At 49.7% G+C, this 20,179-nt stretch overlaps 8 protein-coding genes across 8 annotated transcripts; 3 read left to right on the forward strand and 5 right to left on the reverse strand.

The window, feature by feature from the left end:
- Positions 1-302: 302 nt before the first annotated feature.
- Z519_09192 (uncharacterized protein) lies at positions 303-2,213 on the reverse strand (the record flags this gene model as incomplete). Its single annotated transcript, XM_016766916.1, has 1 exon — positions 303-2,213. The coding sequence occupies one exon, from the start codon at positions 2,211-2,213 to the stop codon at positions 303-305; it is 1,911 nt and encodes a 636-aa protein (XP_016617214.1).
- A 3,797-nt stretch (positions 2,214-6,010) lies between these two features.
- Positions 6,011-8,037, forward strand: Z519_09193 (uncharacterized protein; the record flags this gene model as incomplete). Its single annotated transcript, XM_016766917.1, has 6 exons — positions 6,011-6,211; positions 6,268-6,538; positions 6,586-6,952; positions 6,999-7,066; positions 7,117-7,420; positions 7,470-8,037. The coding sequence occupies 6 exons, from the start codon at positions 6,011-6,013 to the stop codon at positions 8,035-8,037; spliced, it is 1,779 nt and encodes a 592-aa protein (XP_016617215.1).
- Positions 8,038-8,089: 52 nt separating this feature from the next.
- Positions 8,090-9,076, reverse strand: Z519_09194 (uncharacterized protein; the record flags this gene model as incomplete). Its single annotated transcript, XM_016766918.1, has 2 exons — positions 8,090-8,911; positions 8,957-9,076. The coding sequence occupies 2 exons, from the start codon at positions 9,074-9,076 to the stop codon at positions 8,090-8,092; spliced, it is 942 nt and encodes a 313-aa protein (XP_016617216.1).
- A 415-nt stretch (positions 9,077-9,491) lies between these two features.
- On the forward strand, positions 9,492-11,349 carry Z519_09195 (uncharacterized protein; the record flags this gene model as incomplete). The annotated part of the gene is made up of 7 exons (XM_016766919.1): positions 9,492-9,740; positions 9,788-9,964; positions 10,011-10,264; positions 10,302-10,552; positions 10,604-10,714; positions 10,766-10,935; positions 10,990-11,349. 7 exons carry the CDS (start codon positions 9,492-9,494, stop codon positions 11,347-11,349), a joined length of 1,572 nt encoding a protein of 523 aa, XP_016617217.1.
- Positions 11,350-11,751: 402 nt separating this feature from the next.
- Positions 11,752-12,899, reverse strand: Z519_09196 (uncharacterized protein; the record flags this gene model as incomplete). The annotated part of the gene is made up of 2 exons (XM_016766920.1): positions 11,752-12,288; positions 12,339-12,899. The coding sequence occupies 2 exons, from the start codon at positions 12,897-12,899 to the stop codon at positions 11,752-11,754; spliced, it is 1,098 nt and encodes a 365-aa protein (XP_016617218.1).
- A 508-nt stretch (positions 12,900-13,407) lies between these two features.
- On the reverse strand, positions 13,408-14,595 carry Z519_09197 (phosphoglycerate dehydrogenase; the record flags this gene model as incomplete). Its single annotated transcript, XM_016766921.1, has 1 exon — positions 13,408-14,595. The coding sequence occupies one exon, from the start codon at positions 14,593-14,595 to the stop codon at positions 13,408-13,410; it is 1,188 nt and encodes a 395-aa protein (XP_016617219.1).
- An 11-nt stretch (positions 14,596-14,606) lies between these two features.
- Z519_09198 (uncharacterized protein) lies at positions 14,607-15,521 on the forward strand (the record flags this gene model as incomplete). Its single annotated transcript, XM_016766922.1, has 5 exons — positions 14,607-14,653; positions 14,705-14,879; positions 14,939-15,109; positions 15,160-15,216; positions 15,291-15,521. 5 exons carry the CDS (start codon positions 14,607-14,609, stop codon positions 15,519-15,521), a joined length of 681 nt encoding a protein of 226 aa, XP_016617220.1.
- Positions 15,522-17,123: 1,602 nt separating this feature from the next.
- Z519_09199 (uncharacterized protein) lies at positions 17,124-19,780 on the reverse strand (the record flags this gene model as incomplete). The annotated part of the gene is made up of 4 exons (XM_016766923.1): positions 17,124-18,307; positions 18,358-19,535; positions 19,585-19,660; positions 19,729-19,780. The coding sequence occupies 4 exons, from the start codon at positions 19,778-19,780 to the stop codon at positions 17,124-17,126; spliced, it is 2,490 nt and encodes an 829-aa protein (XP_016617221.1).
- Positions 19,781-20,179: the final 399 nt, after the last annotated feature.

A 20,179-nucleotide genomic window follows, 5' to 3' on the forward strand; every position in this document is an offset into this window, starting at 1 on the left:
CGATCACGACATCCGCCCTTACGCCATAATTTCGCATCCCAGGCAAGTTGAAGTAGTCCGGTTTTCGACGTGCCACCTGCATCCTGATAGAACCTTCCGCAAAGCTGGACACGCTAATATTGTCGCATTTTGTGCTCACGTTCAAGCGCGCGGACTGAATATGCATGAATTGACACATGTTGTACATAGGAATGTCACCAGAATTGACAATTACCCACAACAGTTGGTATACTTGCCGCCTTCTCTTACATGAGTTGAAATATCCCTCTCCAAATATTTATCTTTCTTAACCTGTTCACTCTCTATACAATGTGAATTATCCGGCACTGGTCTTGATCAAATGCTTCTCCAGCCATAATGCCATGAACGTAGCAATCACCCACAAAACTCCAAAGTCCAGGCTTCGCTTCTTTCCGTAACACTAAGGGTGTTTTGCTACCTTTGGCTAGGAAGATACAGTCACTCATCTCGGTGTCTGCAGGCACGAGGCACAGGTAACCATGGCTGGTGATACCGAGTGTCCTGCCCACACACACAGTTAAAGATCTCAAAAGAACTTCGAAAGATGGTGCAGAACCCAGCCATCGAGAAGACCTCTCAACGGCTCTACAGGCTCGTCCAATGATCGGCGTTTTGGTTTCCAGTAGCGACAATAACTTCAATCTCAGTCTGTATCTTCCCACAAGGTATCTGAACGTGCGGTGGCAAGCGTCTAAATCAGCTGATAGCTGGCCAGCAGTAATCGTTTTTAATAATAGGGCCCCACGAGACTCGTTACGTGGTTCTAATTTAGCCGCCGACTTTGTCATCTTTGCCCATTCGAGAAGAGTGTCTAGCTCTGCCAGCATATCGTCCGCTGTTCTCTCCGATGCTACGACAACATCTTCAATATAGTTTGCATGCGGCTCGGAGGGATAAGCGCGACTTAGAATAGATAACGTGTCGAACTGCATACCTTCAATGGTTAGTACCCAGTCGTCAATTCCCGGGTGCAAAGATGCCCTTGTCCCTTGGCTGGCTTGGTAGTTCGGAGCAAATCCGGGAATGTCAAACGCTAAAGGGATGACGATGCTTGAACCCGTCCTCCAGTCGGGCACCCAGCTTGGCAGACCAGCTGTACTAGTTGAATATCGAGGCCGAGGAACGGAGAGGAACTCAAGGGTGTTATCCTTCCGTAGCAGTGCTTCCACTACGTTTCGATAAACCTGTTTCGCATCCAAGCTGCAGTTGGGGTCGATCCCAAGCCGTTCAAAATCGGTGGATAAATGGCACAGACCTAAAACCTTGTCTTGGGCAAGGCTTGCTTTGAGGCGCCTTGCATACAAGAGACATCTAAGCATTGGCAAGTCGCGATCTGCAGCCAACGTAAGACAAATCGATACCAGTCTCATTGCTGGTCCCAGGTTCTTGTTGGCCAACGCAAATCTCATCCCGGTATTCACAACGAATGTTATGGCGTCCAAAAAGGTAGCCCAATCCACTCTGATATTGCCAATATAAACAGTTGCCCTTCTGGCGGCGTTGATTTCTTGAACAATCCATGTTCGCGTAAACCAAGGACTCGTCATGATTGTTCCTATGGTTTCAAGGTTTCCCAGCTGCGCCGCCGACTCGTACTGTATCTTGGATAGCCTTTTAAACAGCTTTAAGATCTCTAATTGGCGCAAAAGAGCAACTAGCTCTCCGTATAAAGGCGTGTGCCGCAGCCTTGCGAGATCCTTTATCAGCGCTTCCTCAGGGGTTCCAATCCAGGTTCCGGGGAAATCGCCGAGCCAAATGATGACTTGCTCTGCCTGTCGGTAGATGTCCCCCATCATTCGTAATTGTAACGACTTTTCCACTGGATCATCTTGGTTGATGCAAATCTGATCAACCCATAACAACTGCGATTCTCGGCTGTCTCGATAACGAAGGAGGAACTTTAGAAGTGATTCGGTAACCCAATAGCGAAGTCCATCGCAGTAGATGAAATATTCTTTCTCGCTAGTGCCCCAACAATAGGACAATGCCTCGAAGATCGGGTTCTCGGAGAGTCTGAAATAGAGCAATCTGCATACGACATCTCGTGGAAAACTATGGTTGGAAGGGCAGACTTCTAACAACCGAATCATGTCGCTTGCGTGAAATTTTCTGATGGGGACAAACAGTTGACGTGAAGCAAGTTTTGCAAACTTTGGAGGCTTGGGCTCAGGGAGAAACGAGGTGTCATACATAACGTTCACCGTTGAGTAAACCAGCTAGATCAAAGAAAAGGCCGAGACTGGAGTCGTGAGAAGAATATTACCTGTACAATTTTGCGTGGGAGCTGGTGGGGAGGCCGTGCCTCATCCGCATTTCGCCGCCTCGTGAGGCTGAGCTTGCATAAGCTTCCCAGGTTTCTAGCCTAATTAGGCTAGGCTGGAATGCGATTGGCACTGCGGGAACCTGTCGCCTTTTTAAACGCTGGCACGCACCTCGCCGCCACTCCAGAAAGATGGTACAGAGACAGTCCCGTTAGCTTCGTTCAGACTGAAGCGGCAACTAGCTGGCTATCTAACGAATTCATTCCATCAGCGACCCGCTGTGCATCGCCACGTTGAATGACAACCATTGCCATATTGGGACATCCTAGCCCTCTAACGGATCCCTTCACTCCTTGCACGTCATGCCTCAATTTCTATGTTGATGGGAATGTTATACTGAGGTTTCCCATAATCGTCTCATTGAGCAACTTACTTCTTACTGCTGCTGGCTGTCTTAGATGTACATTAATCCTGGGTGGAATTGAGGAGTTCAGGGATGATTGGGCGGAGCAAGCCCTGCTGAAAGAGGACGGACTCATCAACGAAGACAGTATCAACCTTGGCATTCTCCCTGGAGAGGGTGATGTCCTACATATCTTTATCACAGATTGAGGTTTCGGCGGACGACGAATTCACGATCAGCATTGACACCGGTGATATCCTGTATGAGCCCCTCACACTGGCCAAGGAATTTACACTTCATCTAGACCTTTCTGGTCATATCAGTGAGCTCCAAAGCCTTTTGACAACAATCCGCTGCTAACATTAATTCAGGCGGCCGCAACCCCTTCTCCAAGTTTACGCAAGATGGAGAGGTCCCAGAGCATTCTGCCTCAGATACTATATTCGCCGTCGTTGAGAGTTGGATCTGAGACTTCCAAGACAAGCATCAGCTCTGCAATTTGAAATAACATGTCAAGTCGTTGCCAACAAGACTGGCGGAACTAGGGATTGACAACCAGCATCTCAGAATGCGCCAAGTTTCAGATTGCAATCAATTCAACTACCCTACTGCACTCAGCCATTCTGGGGACCGAAAGAGGCGCGACTCAATCCGATTCCCAAGACACCTAGTGCCAACATCAGCGTTCGCCTGCAGAGTATATCATGCGATGAGCCCATCCGGACCTTTCAGGACGTGTTGCACACAGAATGAGAGTAGATCTATCTGCTTGATTGTGTCTTGTCTGTCTGTCTATTCAGAGAGACTCTGTCTGTTTATATACAGTTTGGCCTGTGATTTGAAGGCCATTCCTGAAACCTCCTATTCGTCGTCATGTCATTACAGAACGGCGAGAACAGCGGTGTTGAGGTAGGTGGCGCAGTTCATGAGACAGCTAGCGTCTCAGGTGGCTATCGTGCGGCCCCGTCAACAGGACGCAATTGTCATTGCGAGGCGATTATGTCATACAGCTATCTGAATCGACTCGCTCTGTATTATCTAGGAAGATCAGGTGGTTGAAGCGTCACGAATGGCCAACAGCTATGAAAACGCTGATGTTGTAATAGCAGCCTCACGCTCAAAGACCGGTGACAAGGGATACTTCTCCGCCAGGAACACCTGTGGGAAAGTGACTTGGACTCGTGTGGACGGCAGATAGGTCAGCATGATTGCGAAGAAACCGATCGGCCATCTGCCATTCTTATTGATCGACCTGGACTTCGCTCTCCTACCTTTTTTTCCAGCGGGTCTGGGTGTTGCAGGAGCGCATAGTAGCTACCGGAATTCTTCATTATACCCAAGACGAGCTCGTGTGGGAGTGCAAAGAGCGCCTCTGGTGTGAATGCCAAGGCGTGTACGGAAGAATCATGCAAAATTATCAGTAGATCACCAAAACCGGCGAATTGAAGCATGGACAGGCCATAGTGTTGACCAAGAATGATGTTCACCAAAGATACAAGCAATAGCTTGATATCGTGCAGGTATACGCCGCCAGCTCGCTTGCTTTCGATAGTGATCGACTGCCTGCTATATCCGGTGTTGCAGGCCAGATTCATTTGCCTGGGACTTGGAGATGCGTGGCTGGAATATGGGAAGACGCTATGGCCCAAGTGGTCCTGTGGTTTTCCTCACATTGGACGACGCCACGCCGACCAAGCGAAGACCCTGGCGGCAACAATACATTACGACAAACGGCCGCTGAGAAACTTTGACCCTACGCGCAACTTGGCAGCACAAAGATAGTCTTTGACCAAAACAACTACTCCGAGACCTTTACACATGATGTGCCTCCGACACATGGCGTTGGATATGCGCCCGATGGACCTCAGCTCACTATTGCTCTAGTCGTCGAGTTTAATCATACTGGCAAAGAAAAAGCACGCAGGGCGCTATGGCGCATACAGCATCCATTGGAGCGAGGATACCTTGCACTTGTTCTAAAGCCGATTGAGATTGAGGGCGATGCAAACAATCAACATGCAGAGCCATTCTATCAGAAAATTTGTCGCGTGCTGATCGATACCGATTTGTTTGGGCATGATGTACGGGCAGTGTTGCAAGAGTTGACGATCATTTGAATGACTGTAAGCCACCATCGGACAATTCGAGCCGGCAGAGTAACCAGATATGCTAGTCTTGCGCACAGTTCAAGAATGTCATCTTCCTATTCACGGCTCGGCATCTCGTCTGACGCCTTCATGTTGATGCAGTTAAATCCAGATATGGATGCGAAACCAATACGCTGTTGTATTTCTCATGAGACGCTTTCGGCCAGTCCGGATTAGCAGGCAATTTCGTATACTTGGGCCCCAGCTGCCGAAACAGATCCAATATACATCGATGGCAAGCCTTTTGCCGTCCGCGGTAACTTGTGGGGGGCCCTCATTGCGGTCCGCTTGTCAGATCAACCGTTATGGGTCTGGGCCGATGCAATTTGCAGCCGATCGATCAAGAATACTGCCGAAGCTCACGGTATAAACCTCGAAAATTGTGTGGGTCTGATTTACAGTCAGGAGCCCGGCTGTGATTCTGAAGGTGGCCTAATTCAGCTTTGAAGCTGCCTCTTAGCTGGATTTTTATTTCAGCGAAGCTGTACGTTGGCAAATCTCTACCGCCGAGCTGCCGTCGACACAAATCGGTTTTGTATCGAAATTCGTCGGTGCCAACAATACAAGAGATTGATTGGTTTGGAGAGCTCCACGCTGCTTATGCCTCTGTGTATCAAGAGCATGCCCTCATACCCTGCAAAAACCAGCCGGGGCTCGGGGTAAGCGTTGGGCCTTAGTAGGAGGCGAGGTAGCTTATGTAGAGAGCACATGAGCCATTAGCGCTGTAGCGCCTATTACTCAGTTTTCTCAGGTGCAGGATACATAGCTGTCAGACAGACTCTCTCTCTTAGATACTCAATACCATACCGCCTCGATACCATCATAACCGCCCTCTGTCCCACAGAGCCCCTTATGTAGCCCTCGGCCAGTGCTCAGCGCGAAAGTCAGTGCTCACTTAGCGCCTCGGCATTCCAACACTTACTCCTCACCCCAATAAACGATTAAATCTTGATGCGTCTTCAACAAGATATCGCGGCGAACGCACAATGACTAACAAGAGAACAATTGCTTCAGACAAGCCTCCTGGTAAAAGAAGGCGGCCCTACCATCTCACCTGCACGAATTGCCGCCTGCGAAAAACTCGCTGCGATGGCAAACAGCCACAATGCATGGTCTGTCTGGCCTACAAAGAGGAGTGTCGGTATGACACGGCCCCCCCTATGAGCCGCATACTCGAGATGGCCAGGAGGTATGAATGTTTGGAACAAGCCATTGAGGAGCTGCGGCAGGTGGACAATGCTCAGGTCCAGTCAATCCTGAGGAAAGCACCGTTAAACCCGTCTAGTGTAATAGCCACCAATACTCAACACTCCTCAATGTCCACATCCAGCAAACGCGACTCTGTGGAATCGCCTTTGGCATTTAAGACTGCGGCTAAAGTACCTCGCTATATACTTCCCGTGCCAAGTGGCAGGACTGCTAATCAGAATCATAGTCAGACTACTATTCGTCAACATCGGCCGTTGATAATCCCTCTGAGAATGTTACGTCAACAACTGCTGGCAGCGAAGACTCTGTATCGCTCCGCACACGGAAGGAGTCTCTAGTGAGGGACTCTTTGCATTGGCAGGGTTTTGAGAATATTGCCGCTGAAATTGCTTCGATTCATCTTCATCTTCCTGTAAAAACGATCCAGCAACTCCTCCAGACTCACTGGACATGGGTCCATCCTGTCTTTATGTTTGTATATCGCCCTTCGTTTATGAGTACGCTTGGATTCTTTCCGTAGAGGATTTTGGCTGACGAACACCAGAGAATTTGGTAACCGGGGGCTCTGACTTCTCACCTTTGCTCTTGAGTGCCGTCTGTGCTCATTCAACAAGGTTCACGGACCAAGAGTTGAGTGGCCAGCTGCTGTCCCGAGCTAGACTCCTGCTTGGGCAGGAGATACACAATACCCCCACAATGTCTACAATCCAAGCACTTTTGCAGCTCAGCGCTCTTGAAATCGGCAAGGGGATGACCTCTCAAGCATGGCTATTGAGCGGCATGGCGTTTCGAATGGCGACAGATATTGGGTTATTTGCCTTCCCGTCTCAGCCGCCAGACGTCTCCATCGCCGCTACTCAGGGGCAAGAGATGAAGACTCGTCTTGCTTGGAGTTGCTTCCTTTGGGACAAGTACTGATCTTTCGACCAATAGTCAAAGACTTACTGACATTTGCAGAGCTATTAGCTTGTACCTCGGGCGAATGCCAGCTCTGCCAGATCCGCCCTCTGTCCAAGCTCAACTTCGTACGGACGAAGAATCCTGCTTGAAGGCCAACGCTAACATCACCTTCTAGTTGATGATACAGCCGAGACCGAGCCCTGGATTCCAATCTTTGACGGTGAGCCGGTACCCAGCAGATTCTCACCGACTCCGGCCAGCACAATCTCTTGCTTTACGAACTTTTGCCAACTCGGTGTTATACTGACCGACATAATAATTAACGTATACGGTCGGCAAGCGTCGAATGCGGTGCTGGAATTCATACAAAAGGCGAGCGCTCGGTTGTCGAGCTGGCGCGCGGCAACACCGGCCCACTTGAAGGTCGCTGAAGACGCCCAGAATGGCATTTGCCCACCGCCACACGTACTTTCTCAGAAGTATTTGCCTATTCTCGCCTCCAACTATTCGATTCTGACCATTAATTAGTCTCCTCTACCATACAGCACTCATTCTCCTGCATCGTCCGTTTCAATCCTCGGCGACATGTAGAACAATATGTCGTAAAGCCTCTGAGCAGGTTGAAAAACTTTTGCTGAGGCTTAAAAATACCTTTGGCTTTACTCGGGTCACCTATCTTATGGCGTATTGCACGTATACTGCCGCTACGATTGCGGTACAAGATTTGAGAGAAGGTCTTGCAGGGTCAAGCCAAAGAACTCGAACATACCTTAGTGCACTTACAGCCGTCAAAAGCTCGTGTCCAGGTATCCAAAGAAGCGTGGACATCATCATGGCTAGCATTGGCTCGTCATGTAATTTGGATATGTTGGAGGACGATCTCCCCGACTCACATGCGGTCCTCGGCTCACATCCAATGCCGGCCTTCCCGTTCTACGACCAAAATCTAAATGCTCCACCGAATGTCGACTTTCCGGGTCCTGATTTCAACCCGCAGCATATATCGACGCTCGACTCCTTCCCAGAGAACTGTATCGATTTTTCAGAAGAAGTTTTAAACCAATACTTCACTGACGCAGCTCTAAGTGGAAGTTAGGGCCTCTATTGTTATTCTCTGAACACTCGACCATTTTCAAAACCTGGCTCGTTCATTGCTGTATTCCATACTTCCACAGTCTTCTCGGATTGTCGACGAACAACAACTGAATTATTTTCTCGTCGAAGTCGCACCATTCCAAACACTTCTCAACAAATGCAGCATCGTCAATCTTCCGATAATCTTGATAGAGATGACGATTTCCGTTGATGTTTTTCTCTACTCCTCCTGAGTGTGGCCAGTCACTTGCCCAGACGACTTGCGTAGGAGCCTTCCGAATTATCTCCCTTCCATACACATCAAGCTCAGGCGTGTTGGGAAAGCGATATATCCCACTAATTTTGACCCACACAAGCTTGCGTTCGAGCAGGTTGAGTAATTCTGCATATCCTGGTTGATCAGAAGGCCGTGTGCTTTGATTGGGGGACCCCATATGATCAATCACCAGCGGAATGTTCAGCTCCGGAATCACGTCTACGATGAGAGGGATCTGGTCAAGGGCAAGGTAGACCTGGATAACCCAGCCATGGTGACGAATTTTGTCCGCGTACTGAAGAAGTCTTGCAGCCAAGATATCTTTGGATATCTGCTCATTGCGGGTTTTCAGGTTGACTCGGACACCCCTAGCTCCCAATTGGTGCATCTCTTGCAGTTCCTGTTCCGTAACGGTGGCAGGATCGATACATACAATTGCTCGAGCTCGGCCCTTCAATTGTCGGAGAGCAGCCATCATGGAGCGGTTGTCAGTGCCATACACTGACATGCAGATAAGACAGACATGATCAATGCCCAATTCCTTCTCGAACGCCAGCAGTTCGTTCAGGCTCGCCTTTTTTGGTCGGTATGGGTAATTAGGATCGAAGGGATATTCGTCCTTCAGTCGATAAGCCAAGATCTGGTGGCGCAAAATGGTGCTTACCTCGTCAACCACATGAACATGAGAGTCCCACGACCCAGGAGGCAATCGAAACCTTGCTTTTGAAGACGGCGTTGCCGTGGAGGGGACGCTGGTGCCCGGTGCCTGAATGCAACTTGCCATTGAGGGTACTACTGTGAACAATGGCCTTTTTGAGACGATTTGTGATGTTTGGAGACAATCCTTCCTACATCAAGAATCATGTCACTAAGAGATTTGATTTTGGGGGGGCCCAAGCAGCAGGAGATCAGTCATGCCAGACCCTGCCCATATACCTGTCTTCCTCCGCGTGTATGTCCGGTAAGTCGCCGTTCTCCTCACGGATCTCCCCTTGTGTCGATCTTTCTGGGGATGCAAGCATACCTTGCAAGCTCTAAGATGAGGGGCCGGCCAGGTTCCCGGACAGTTTCCGGATCTGGCCTCAGGAGATACAGCACCTGTACTCCAACCTATATGAACCAGTAGGTCCCTGAGCATCTCACGAGATCGATTATTCTTTCTCCACGTTGCGCTCTCTCTACACTTCTGGAAGTCCGCTATGGCTGAATTGAAGGCAAGTGAAGCTTGGATCGACACTGCTAGGAAGTCTACAGACAAGACTCCCCAGGAACTGAAGGCACAAGAGCAATATTACGCAAACACCGAGATTCAAGAGCATCAGCATGTCCTCGACACTGAAGACGCTCGTGATGCTGAACGCAAATATATGAAGAAGTTGAACCTTATCGTTTTGCCCACAATCTCGGCCTTGTACTTCTTCGAGTATTTGGACAGAGGCAATATAGCAGTATGTCTGCCTTCTTGCCTTCACTGTCGTTCACTAACCGAAAACAGAATGCCAAATTGTTGGGCATTGATAAAGGCCATGACACTCCAGACAACGGTGTTGGCCCAGGAACCCAGGAACTGTCCTCGACGCAGTGGCAAACGGTGATCATGATCTTCTACGTTGGCCTCATTCTATTCCAGGTTCCCGGTTGTATCGGTTACCGGGTCTTTCCGCCTTCCAAGGTAATTCTTAGCTGTAACTTAAGGCAGAATGTACTGAAGTTGGCAGTGGATCGCTTTTGGAGTCTGCGGCTGGTGCGCAGTCTGCGTGCTTCAAACAGTGGCATTTAATTGGGCCGCTTTGCTCGTTTGTCGAGTATTCCTCGGTGTTTTTGAGGGACTTTTCGGTACTGGAATCGTCTACTACCTGAGCATTTGGTACCACCGTGATGAACTCGGTATACGGGTTTTCTGGTTTCTTGGACCGACAGCCATTGCAGGGCAAGAATACACAAACGCCCAATCCTTTTGGAGATTGTTAACGTATGTGCAGAGCGTTCGGTGGATTGATCGCTTTCAGCATCGGCCATATTCAGTCCAGCGTTCAGCAATGGAAGCTTCTTTTCATAATTGAGGGTATCCCCGGTTTCTGCCTTGGTCTTTTCTGCCTCTATTGGCTACCTGATCGGCCAACGAAGAATTCGAGATTCAAAGGCATACTGCAGAAGGTTGCACTTGCTCGTTATTGGAGGGAGACCACGGACCAAAATCCTGGTATCAGCAAGAAGCATTTTATGCTAGCTCTGACCGATTGGAGACTTTATGTCCAAGGTGTGTTGCATGGAAGGGACATTCCCTGACATCGCTAAGCCTCCATACTAGCGGCGATATATGTCCCTACGGCCGCGTTGTTGTCCTCAATCTCGGGATTTCTGCCCTCAATTGTCAGAAGCTTGGGGTACAAGGCTACAACTTCTGCAAACCTGATGACTGGTATGGATTTTCCGGCATTCCAGTATGCTTATGCTCACATATGCCCTGCAGTTCCACCATATGCATGTGCGTTTGCGTTGATGTATGTCACATCATGGCTCTCGGACCGATATCGAAGCCGAGGAATTCCGATTTTCATTCTTTCCTCTACTGCAGCTGTGATGTATGCTTGTCTCGCGAATTTGGACAATAATCATTTATCTGCAAAATATGGCTGCATGGTATGTTCTTGTTGTGTTACATTCAAATGAGGTTTTTTTCTAACCTTCACTCAGTGCATCGCTGTCGCATGTGTCTACGCAACTTATCCTCCAAGTCATGCATGGGCTGCGAACAATTTTGGCAACGAAACCAAAAGAGCTGTTGGAATGGGCGCGTATACTGCGATGGGGAATCTAGGCTCAATAGCGGGCTCGTTCTTTTATCCCTCTACCGATGCGCCGCAGTATCGGAAAGGACATTATCTGTGTTTTGCAATGTCGATTGCAACCGCAGTTATAACATTGGCAAATACCATGACACTCCACCGGATTAACCGTCAACGCGATCGACAATACGGGACACCGCAAAAAGGACAGTCTATCGATGTTTCAGAAGACGCCGACGCCAACCCGATGTTCCGCTACATGATCTAAAATAACAGCTTGGCTAACGATAACGAGGACAGAGACTACGTAGATCTTGTTCAGATTATGAGAAAGCAAAATCAATCGCCATTGGATCATAAAATTGATACCAGCAGACAACATTCTCCATAGTAAATAATTCTCAATGTTTACCATGTTTTCCATTCTTCACAGACGACGCTGGGCCTTTGTATTCTCTCACCAAAAACATGCCGAAGAAGTCGCACTTTTCAGTCCTTCATCCTATTTTCGTGCTTCATTGCCCTCACGCCGTATTATGTTCCTAAGTTCGATATTATCAAAGTCAGATGGTTTTTTTTTTCCATCCAGATTTTGTGTACTTCCGTCATCTCCTGTAAGTCTATAGTAAAACATCCTCGTCGTCCACTCAAGATGGGCAAAGCATTTCTTTCAATTTCTCGACTGAATTGAGCCGACAACTTTTGGAGGCCCTAGTTTCACACTGCAACCCCATTCTTCAGCCAAAATTTCAAGCCTTTGGACTTCTTCGCGCGTAAATGGAATACCATCCACTCTGCGATGCTCTTCTGTTGACTTCTCGATCTCTCCAGGAATGTACACCCGATTAACACCGGCAGCGGGTTCTGATGTCCGGATTTTATGCATGAGGAGGTCCATCCGCTGAATGTATTCCGTTGTCGACTTGAGAAAGACATCAGGGCGGAACACCATGAAAAAGTGCCCAACACCCTGCGGCTTATCGAGGACGTGGTACTGGTCGTTGACTCCTCCAGCGAAAGATGCCCCGGACATCAGACCGCCAAAAATGTCCATCATCATGGCAATCCCGGAGCCTTTCGGGCCCCCAATAGGGAGCACCACTCCTTTTAGAGCTGCAGCAGGGTCTGTCGTTGTTCTCCCGTCTGCATCTAGCGCCCATCCTTCGGGTATGGACTCACCTCTTCTTGCCGCTTTCCGGATCTTCCCCTGTGAAAACGTCAGCCATTACTTTGCTTCCTAGAAATCTCAATACCAACCCGGGCAACCACAGAAGGGGACATGTCCAAGAGGAAGTCGCCGTTCTGGCCCCCAGGTAGTCCTACTGCAAAGGGGCTCGTCCCGAGAAGTGGCTCCCTTGAGCCCCAGGCCGGCATGCTTCGAGACGAGTTCGTGAATGCCATTGCACCAAAGCCTTTCTCCATCGCCCGTAAACAGTATGTGCCGCCCATTCCATAATGGCCGCTGTTCTTGACGGCCACAATTCCAACTCCGTAAATTGTAGCCATGTTGATGGCCTCATCGACAGCCTTACATCCAGCGAGAAATCCGAAGGTATTTTGCGCGTCGATTAGCCCCATCACTGGGGTTTTTTGAATGAGATGAAGATCCGGTCTAACATTGAGGACACCAGCTTTGACTCGGTCCAGGTACCCGGGTAGCCTATTGATGCCATGAGTATCGATTCCTCGGAGATCGGCCAGCACCAGCGCCTGTGCGATGGTGTTCGCATCTTCCTTTCGGCATCCAGCTGACTCTAGAAGCTCTTCAGCAAACTTCTGGGCAGTATCAGCTGTGACGTAAACGTAAGTATCCGACATTCTGGCGGGCTCCTCGACCTTGGGGTCTGTCAGTTGTCTTCCAAAACGAAGGTACGGAGAAAGTCGTACAATGATTTTAGCCTTGGACCGCAGGGGTGTGGGAACGGTCCTTGCCCCATTTCTATACTGGGACGGCACCAGTCCTCAGGGGCATAGCCGAGTACCGCCGAGCGTGCAATTGGAGAGCACGGAATCTGCCCCGGAAACTGTCCGGGCCAAACTCCGGGGTCTTTTTCCTGTTCGGCTCGTATTGAACCAAAGCAACGGGCTTTACCCTTAAACATTTTGTCTCCAACAGTTGAGAAACGCATGGGCTGTACGAGCTCGAATCTTCCGAACCAGGTGCTAAAGAAGCAAAATTGGAGAACGGCTACAAGGAAATATCCAGGTGTTTCACCAGCAAAATATGTCCCCCACGACGCCAAGTGACCAAGGTACCGGAATAAGCAGGACTTGGGAGGAAGGGAGTAATCCAGCTATTCTGATGGTCTCCATTTATATTCCAGCACTATGTCAAGCGGCTTTCTACCTCCTCGCCTCGAAGCAGCTTGCATAAAATGTCGACGGCTGCGATCCCGCTTCTACTTTGGTTCTCAATGGTAGAGGCGCCAATGTGAGGTGTCATAATCACACCAGGGTGATCCAGTAGAGTGTTACCGTACTTCTCGAGGCTTGGAGGCTCGACTTCCATCGCATCCAGGCCTGCACCCAAGATCTGGCCTTCGCGCAAAGCTTCCAGCAAGGCTTCTTCGTCTACAATGCCACCCCTTGCGCAGTTGATGAGAATCGCATTTCTCTTCATCATCGCGAACTCCTCCTTTCCTATCATGCCCTGAGTCTGTTCAGTCAGAGGGACATGTAGGCTGACCACGTCCGCCTGTTCCAGAAGCTCGCCAAGTTGAGCAGTTCGCTGAACCTCTTTCATATCGTCCCATGCGCTATCGGGGGAATAAGGGTCGTAGGCAATCACCTTCCCTTCCATTGCTCCAACCCACTTCTTTGCAACAACGCGGCCAATATTTCCCATCCCGATGACCCCGATAGTTTTGCGGAACAGGCTGTGGCCTAGGGTCTTACTTCTGATCACCTTCTCCCCGTTTCTCACCCGTCTATCAATTTCACAAACTCTCCTAGCAATGCTTAAAGCTAACGTCAACGTCAATTCGGCCACAGATTCGCTATTGATGCCGGGGGTGTTGCAAACGATGACACCATGCCTTCGTGCGGCTTGCAGGTCGATATTGTCGACACCGACGCCTTGTTTGATAATAGCCTTAAGATTGCGGGCTTTGAGGAGGTCCTCTTTGCCGATTGTCGTCTCGGATCTCACAAGGATATGCGTCGCGTCCGTGTGGTAGGATTTGATTCGCGGATCTCCTGGCAAAATGACAGTCAAGTTACGTTGACTTCGAAGTTTGGCAATAGCATCCTCATGATACGGGTCGACCACATAGATAATGGCAACAGTCGGTATAGATCCCATATTAGAGTCTGTGAGCTCTTGTCTGCTCAGTATGCCAAAGGAAGAGAAATTTATTCCGGATTGTGGCAGCATTTCATGGGCAATGCCGCGTTGTCGTGGCTCTTGCCAGGTACAGCATCGGAATTTGACCCGGAGTTTGCCCGATTCCACAATCACATCGTGATACAAGTAATCCTCCCACGTTCCTCGGGCTTGATATTGATGTTTTCGCATACCTTCGGAACATGACTGATCAAGACTCAATCGTCGCAGCCCTCCGGCAGTACACGACGTAAGTTCTCCTAGGGAGACTGGGTCTACCACGGACTGACACCTTGCTAAGCTGTGATGTTTCGGACGCCTTGATGAAGCTCAAGCACCCGCATGGCGGGTTCTTACCAGGGCTCACAATGTGGTCACCCGAAAGACACGGTGAGGCCAAAATGGCTGGCCCAGCATATACTGTGAAGTATGTCCGTAAAAACTATGAAAATGAGCCCAAGCCTGCGAGGCACTATGTTAGTCGTTCTCTCGAGCTTGTCCAATGACCTTTGGCCTGTGTATTGACCTGTTCCAGATTGATACAATTCCCAAAGGCGCAGTGGTGTTCGTATCATCTCCTCCAGGAATCGTCAATGCCGTTTATGGTGGTCTGATGAGTACGAGAGCTCAAGCCTCAGGTGCTGTGGGAACAGTAGTCGATGGAAGGATTCGTGACGTCCAAGAACATCGAAACCTGGGTTATCCAGTGTGACCTCCAGCGCTCTAAACTGAAGATTTAATGACTGACCAATGCAGGTCTTTGCCCGTGATGTTGGGACGACCGCACCCTATGAGGTTGTGCGTGTGAGTGAGGTATGATCACCTCTCGAGGAAGACGAAAAAGGTTTGTTGGGAAATTGCTTGATGTGCTAATTCTCCCGCCACAGATTAACGTGCCTCTCAGGCTATACGACCATACCGTTGACGCTGTGGTGGAACCTGGCGATTATATCGTGGGTGATATAAACGGTGTTGTGTGCCTTCCAAAAGCTTTGGCGAAGAGGGCCTTGGAGCTCATTCCGGCACAGATAGAGGCAGATCAACGTGTCGCAGACGACCTGAGAAATGGTGTCACTTTTGCTGAAGCCAGCACCAAGCATCGCGGGGTCAAAAGATGAAGCTTCATTTAGCAATTGCGGCGTTATACCATAAATAGATATAGAGAAGGTCTTCAATGGCTACCTTTCTTTTGCTACTCGTCCAATATGGTGAGGTCATCTTACCTGGGTGTCAATTTACTCCTCAAGAACGCTTCAGCATTGGAGCCTTAGCCTTTCAAAATTGAAGCTGTGGTATGGCAAAGCAAAGTCTTGATCCCTATCGATGTCGAGATCCGCCATTCAACCAGATCCGAAACCGAGTAAATTTGACAGCGTTCAGAACAAAAGGGAGTGGAACTTGCTTTCTTTGAACAGGGGGCGTCAGAGAGAACCTAGCGAAAAGCTTGCTATCCTACCCGATGACTGCAAGCGTCGGCAATTTAGAAAGACGAAAACCTTGCTGCTGTCAGGTTGTGGAAAAGAGTCATAAAATGGGCGGATGTACTGTAGTAGTGTTGGTCATGCTTCTTTAGCAAGAGGCTTACTCAAAACGTTTGGTCGATTAGAATGCGCAGCGATGCCGACGGCGATCCATGCAGAGCAGTTGGGGCTAGTCGGCATGGGGACGGGGTCGCCACAAATGAGACTCTTTCAAGACACAACCTACAATTTGTCTTTGTCTTTGTCTCTAGGCTTCGCGACTGGAAGCATGGAAGCTTCCTGCAAAACGTTAGGATTGAGACATCTATCAGAGACTCAGATCAGTTGTATGTGCTTGAGGATGGTTTGCGGAGACTTCATTTCTTGAGAGAAAGGATATTACCCCGGCAATGGGATCCTCCGTAAACACAATTCGGTTAGGCTAGATCGAGATCCAAGGGAGGAAATTAAGCCAAATACCGGCCAGCTTATGGAAGGTCAAACAGCATCACATAGATGATCGAATAGACTTGGTGGAGTTTAGGGATGTCGCTGAATATTGTAAAAGTATCTCGGCTAGGGGAAGTATGTTGCAGGTTAGAGTGTTTCTTTGCACAACACAAAATGGATTATGAAGGTATATAGTACCTCCTATATTTGCCAAACTTGATGGCGCTGAATTGGGCAGCTTAGGATGAGAAAAACTCTCCTGCCAGCGCCACCCCATTATTAGGTTCCTCAGCATGAGATAACTCTGCAGAGGGACCAGGATTAAGGAGGTTAAGCAACGCACGAAGTGCTTCCGCAACTGATTGGATACGTTGATGGCGTCCCGTGTGGCGTTACTTAGTTAATGGCCCCTTTCCACGGTGACAGACATCTCCTGTGAGACAGGACGGGTCTCAGGAGTTACAAGCTCGCCACCGAGATCGCCATTGCCAGATTGATCATCTCTAATTAACAGCGCTTCATCCGAGACGATGCCGCCGTCGGAAATGCTTATTTTCTCCTGGAAATATTTTAGCGCTTCGCCCTTGGACTGTAGGTGTAGCTGATCAGTTCACTCGCTCCAGTCTTTGTAGGCATTGAACGCGAGCGCGCTCACGCAACTCACGCTGTATTGCGCATTCATTTACGTTGAGACCAGCATCTCAATATGGATATCTAGATTTAGGATCACGCGATGCACAACACTAAAAGCACTCTTGGAGGTCTTTCCTATTTTCCAACAGCAATACTGTGCCTGTGGCTACCACCATCTCATTTTGTGGTGATCATAGTTGAGGTCTTACTCTCTCTCACTGCAGGCGCCGATTGACTATCGAGATGGGGATTGGTATCAGAAGACGCTTCGATGACGGCGCAGAATTCATCCTTCTCCGGTGCAGTGATATGGCCGAATCTCAAAGGGAGCATCCCATCTTCTCTCACCCATTCGCGAGACGGTTGCGTCGGATTTCTCTGGCCCGGGAGTAGCAGGTTGGTGGCAAGACGGCCGGTGCTAGTCTGGTTGTACGTATTCTTCAGCGTACGTAGGATGGTGCGACATGAAACAAGGATCACGCCCGCCCAAACAAGAGCCAAGAGCAGCGTGGCTAAAACGATAAACGCGGGGATGGCGTATCGCAGGTCATACCGGATGACGCGCCTGTATTCGATCACGCTCGCTTGTGGGATGCCGCGATCCGTATCGTCAACGGCCAAAGTGGCGGGCCACTCGACATATTTGCCCGAGATAGAGGTCTTCGTCCCCACCAATCCCGCGGCAAGTCCGTCGGTCAAAATCAGGCTGGGTATCTGTGCAGCCACGGTTTGGTTGTGAGATAGTCGCTGAAAGCGCTCCAGCATGGTGTAATCAAATTGTCCACTGTAGTCAGGCCCGTCGAGGTCAGACAAGCCACCGTAGAGATTTCCTAGCCGCCGTGCGAATCCGGAAGCGCCGGCTAACGCGTCATATCCTTCTCTTTCTCCAAAGTTGAGGCTCACAAAAGGACTTGTGGGAAGCCACAGCTTTTCTGCTCGAAGAGTGTAGAATCCGTCCTTGTAACCCATGTTCTCATAGCGATCGTCAACGATGCCCCATAGAGGATCAAACCGCATGGCCTTGTCGTAGCTGTGCTCAGCGGCCCATAGCGGTTTAGATTTCTCGTCGGGATAGGCTTTGTCTGTGATGCGTAGCACCGCAAGGTTCGCGAACTGCCCTCCCGTGCCGTTGTAACTGAAAGTCACGGTTTTGATGCTAGCTCTTACGCTGGAGGCGCATACATAAAGGTTCTTCCGATACGTTTCGATGCCGGTGTATGTTGACAACGAAAGATTCTCGTTGGGCGCTTGCAGGGGAGCCCCGAGAACGAAGCCACATTGCACCATCGGGTAGGTGATGTTGTTGGCCCTCCAGTCATTGTCGGTCGTTCCTATCTCGTAGTATCCCCTGCATACCTGGGCTACGTACATTAGCTCTCGACCGACGGTGAAAGAAAGTCTGGGGACATACTGATAGCGGAGTAGTTCAGGGCTAAAAGTTTTTTGTAGCCGTTCGGATAGTGATCTACGAAAGGGACAGTCGAGTTTCCTGCATAATAGTCGGGTACTTCTGGCGGTGCGCCGCCAACACCGGTCAACTGACCCAGCAAAATCGTATCCATCATCGTCTCAAGGTACATGCCCGGCGGCGCACTGTTGGTATCGTTCACCACCATTCGGGGCAGGATCTCATTGGCAGGGAGAGGAACGTTGAGGCTCGAAGCAACGAGCACATTGTGCATACGGGCGGCTTTGTGAGCGCGGCCGAATAGGTCGAGAGTCTGATTGTCAATCCAGGGGGGTGATTCCAGCGCTGCCGTATTTAGTCCAAGGAAAGCACCTCGGTCGACGACATAGAACGTAGAATTATCGCTGAAGTCCAAATTATTTTCCGTCCTCAATTCGATAGACAAGTTCGTGTCCGCACATCTCGTCACCGGCTCGATCCAAGTAATGTCTTCGGTCCAGGTTCCGCCGTGTTCCAGTCCTACCGGGATAGTGTGGTTTCGGAATCCAATACCTGGATTTTCTCTCATATCAACTATGAGTCCTTCCGTGAGTAAGATCTTGTCCTGTGTGATCAAGGTCCCAATGTAGCGGCTATCGCCCTTCACGTAAGGTTGGCCTTTGTTTATGATGCCGACTTGGTCAAACTTCCAGCGCCGATATTGAATGTCAAAAAGGCCACAGACAGTGTTCCCACTATCGGAAGTTGCGCTGGTAAACATGGCAGTGAAGTTCGCCGGGATCGTGATGTTGATAGTAGAGTTCTCATCGGTCTTCACGCTTTCCCAGTGTCCTGGCTCTGTTTCCTTCATGTAGACGCCTTGATACTGTCCTGGACAGTTGATCGTCAAGCCAATTTCGCAATATCGAGTAAACCAGGAATTCGGCCGAGGCATGGTGACCCTACCCCAGGGACCTGGATCTCTTACATATTGGAATTCAACCTCCTTGGGTCCGCCTGGAATGATTTCCTCGTATAGTCCGAGAGGTGTAAGGATGCTAGCTAGAACCAACAAGGCGGCACCGACCGTGGAAGCCCAGCTTGGAATTTTGATTATCAGTGGGACCTGGCGCGTATTGACAGCGTCTGCGCGGACAAGATGTGGCCAGATCGTTGTGGAAATGGCGCGATTGACGACAGACCTGAAAAGATTAGACTCTTTCCATACTGGTAACATCTGGGAAGGGATACCATGTCACAGCACTGTTCTCGGTCCCGACATATTTGACCAAGATCACGATCAAGGCAGCCGGAAGCCCGTACTGGACTTGCAGCCATTGTCAGCTAATAGTCGTCTCAAGGGATCGAGAGTGCAAAAGAGGTGAGTCGATATACCTATCATCACGGCTGCGGCGATGAGGCCGGAAACCTCGGCGATGCTTAGCATGCTTGAAGTTTGCTTACTGTGGATTCGCCCGTCATGGGAAGGTGAACTCTGCCCTGGTGAAATATTCCGAGTAAAAGAGCGGAACTGGAAGTGTTGCTCATCCTCCGCCTTAATAATGGCGTTGGAGTCGCGGGCTGTTTACCATGGCATCCTAAATCGACAAGAAAGCTTTCATCGCCATGTGGGTCCAGCCGTTGGCAGCGTGCCGGACCGTAAACGGCAGATGAAGGGACCTGAGAAGAAGGAGTATAAGTCGCTCTGGTAGAGAGAGCGCCCTGAGCGCCCTAGTTACATGGCGAACCAAGAACCGCGAGTTCGGGGGTGACCTTGTCATGTCTCAACTTGATCCAATGGAAGAAGGCAGCCAAGGAGACACAATCCCTTGGCAAACACCCGTAC

The sequence above is a fragment of the Cladophialophora bantiana genome (genome assembly GCF_000835475.1).
Source record: "Cladophialophora bantiana CBS 173.52 unplaced genomic scaffold supercont1.14, whole genome shotgun sequence".
Taxonomy (NCBI): domain Eukaryota; kingdom Fungi; phylum Ascomycota; class Eurotiomycetes; order Chaetothyriales; family Herpotrichiellaceae; genus Cladophialophora; species Cladophialophora bantiana.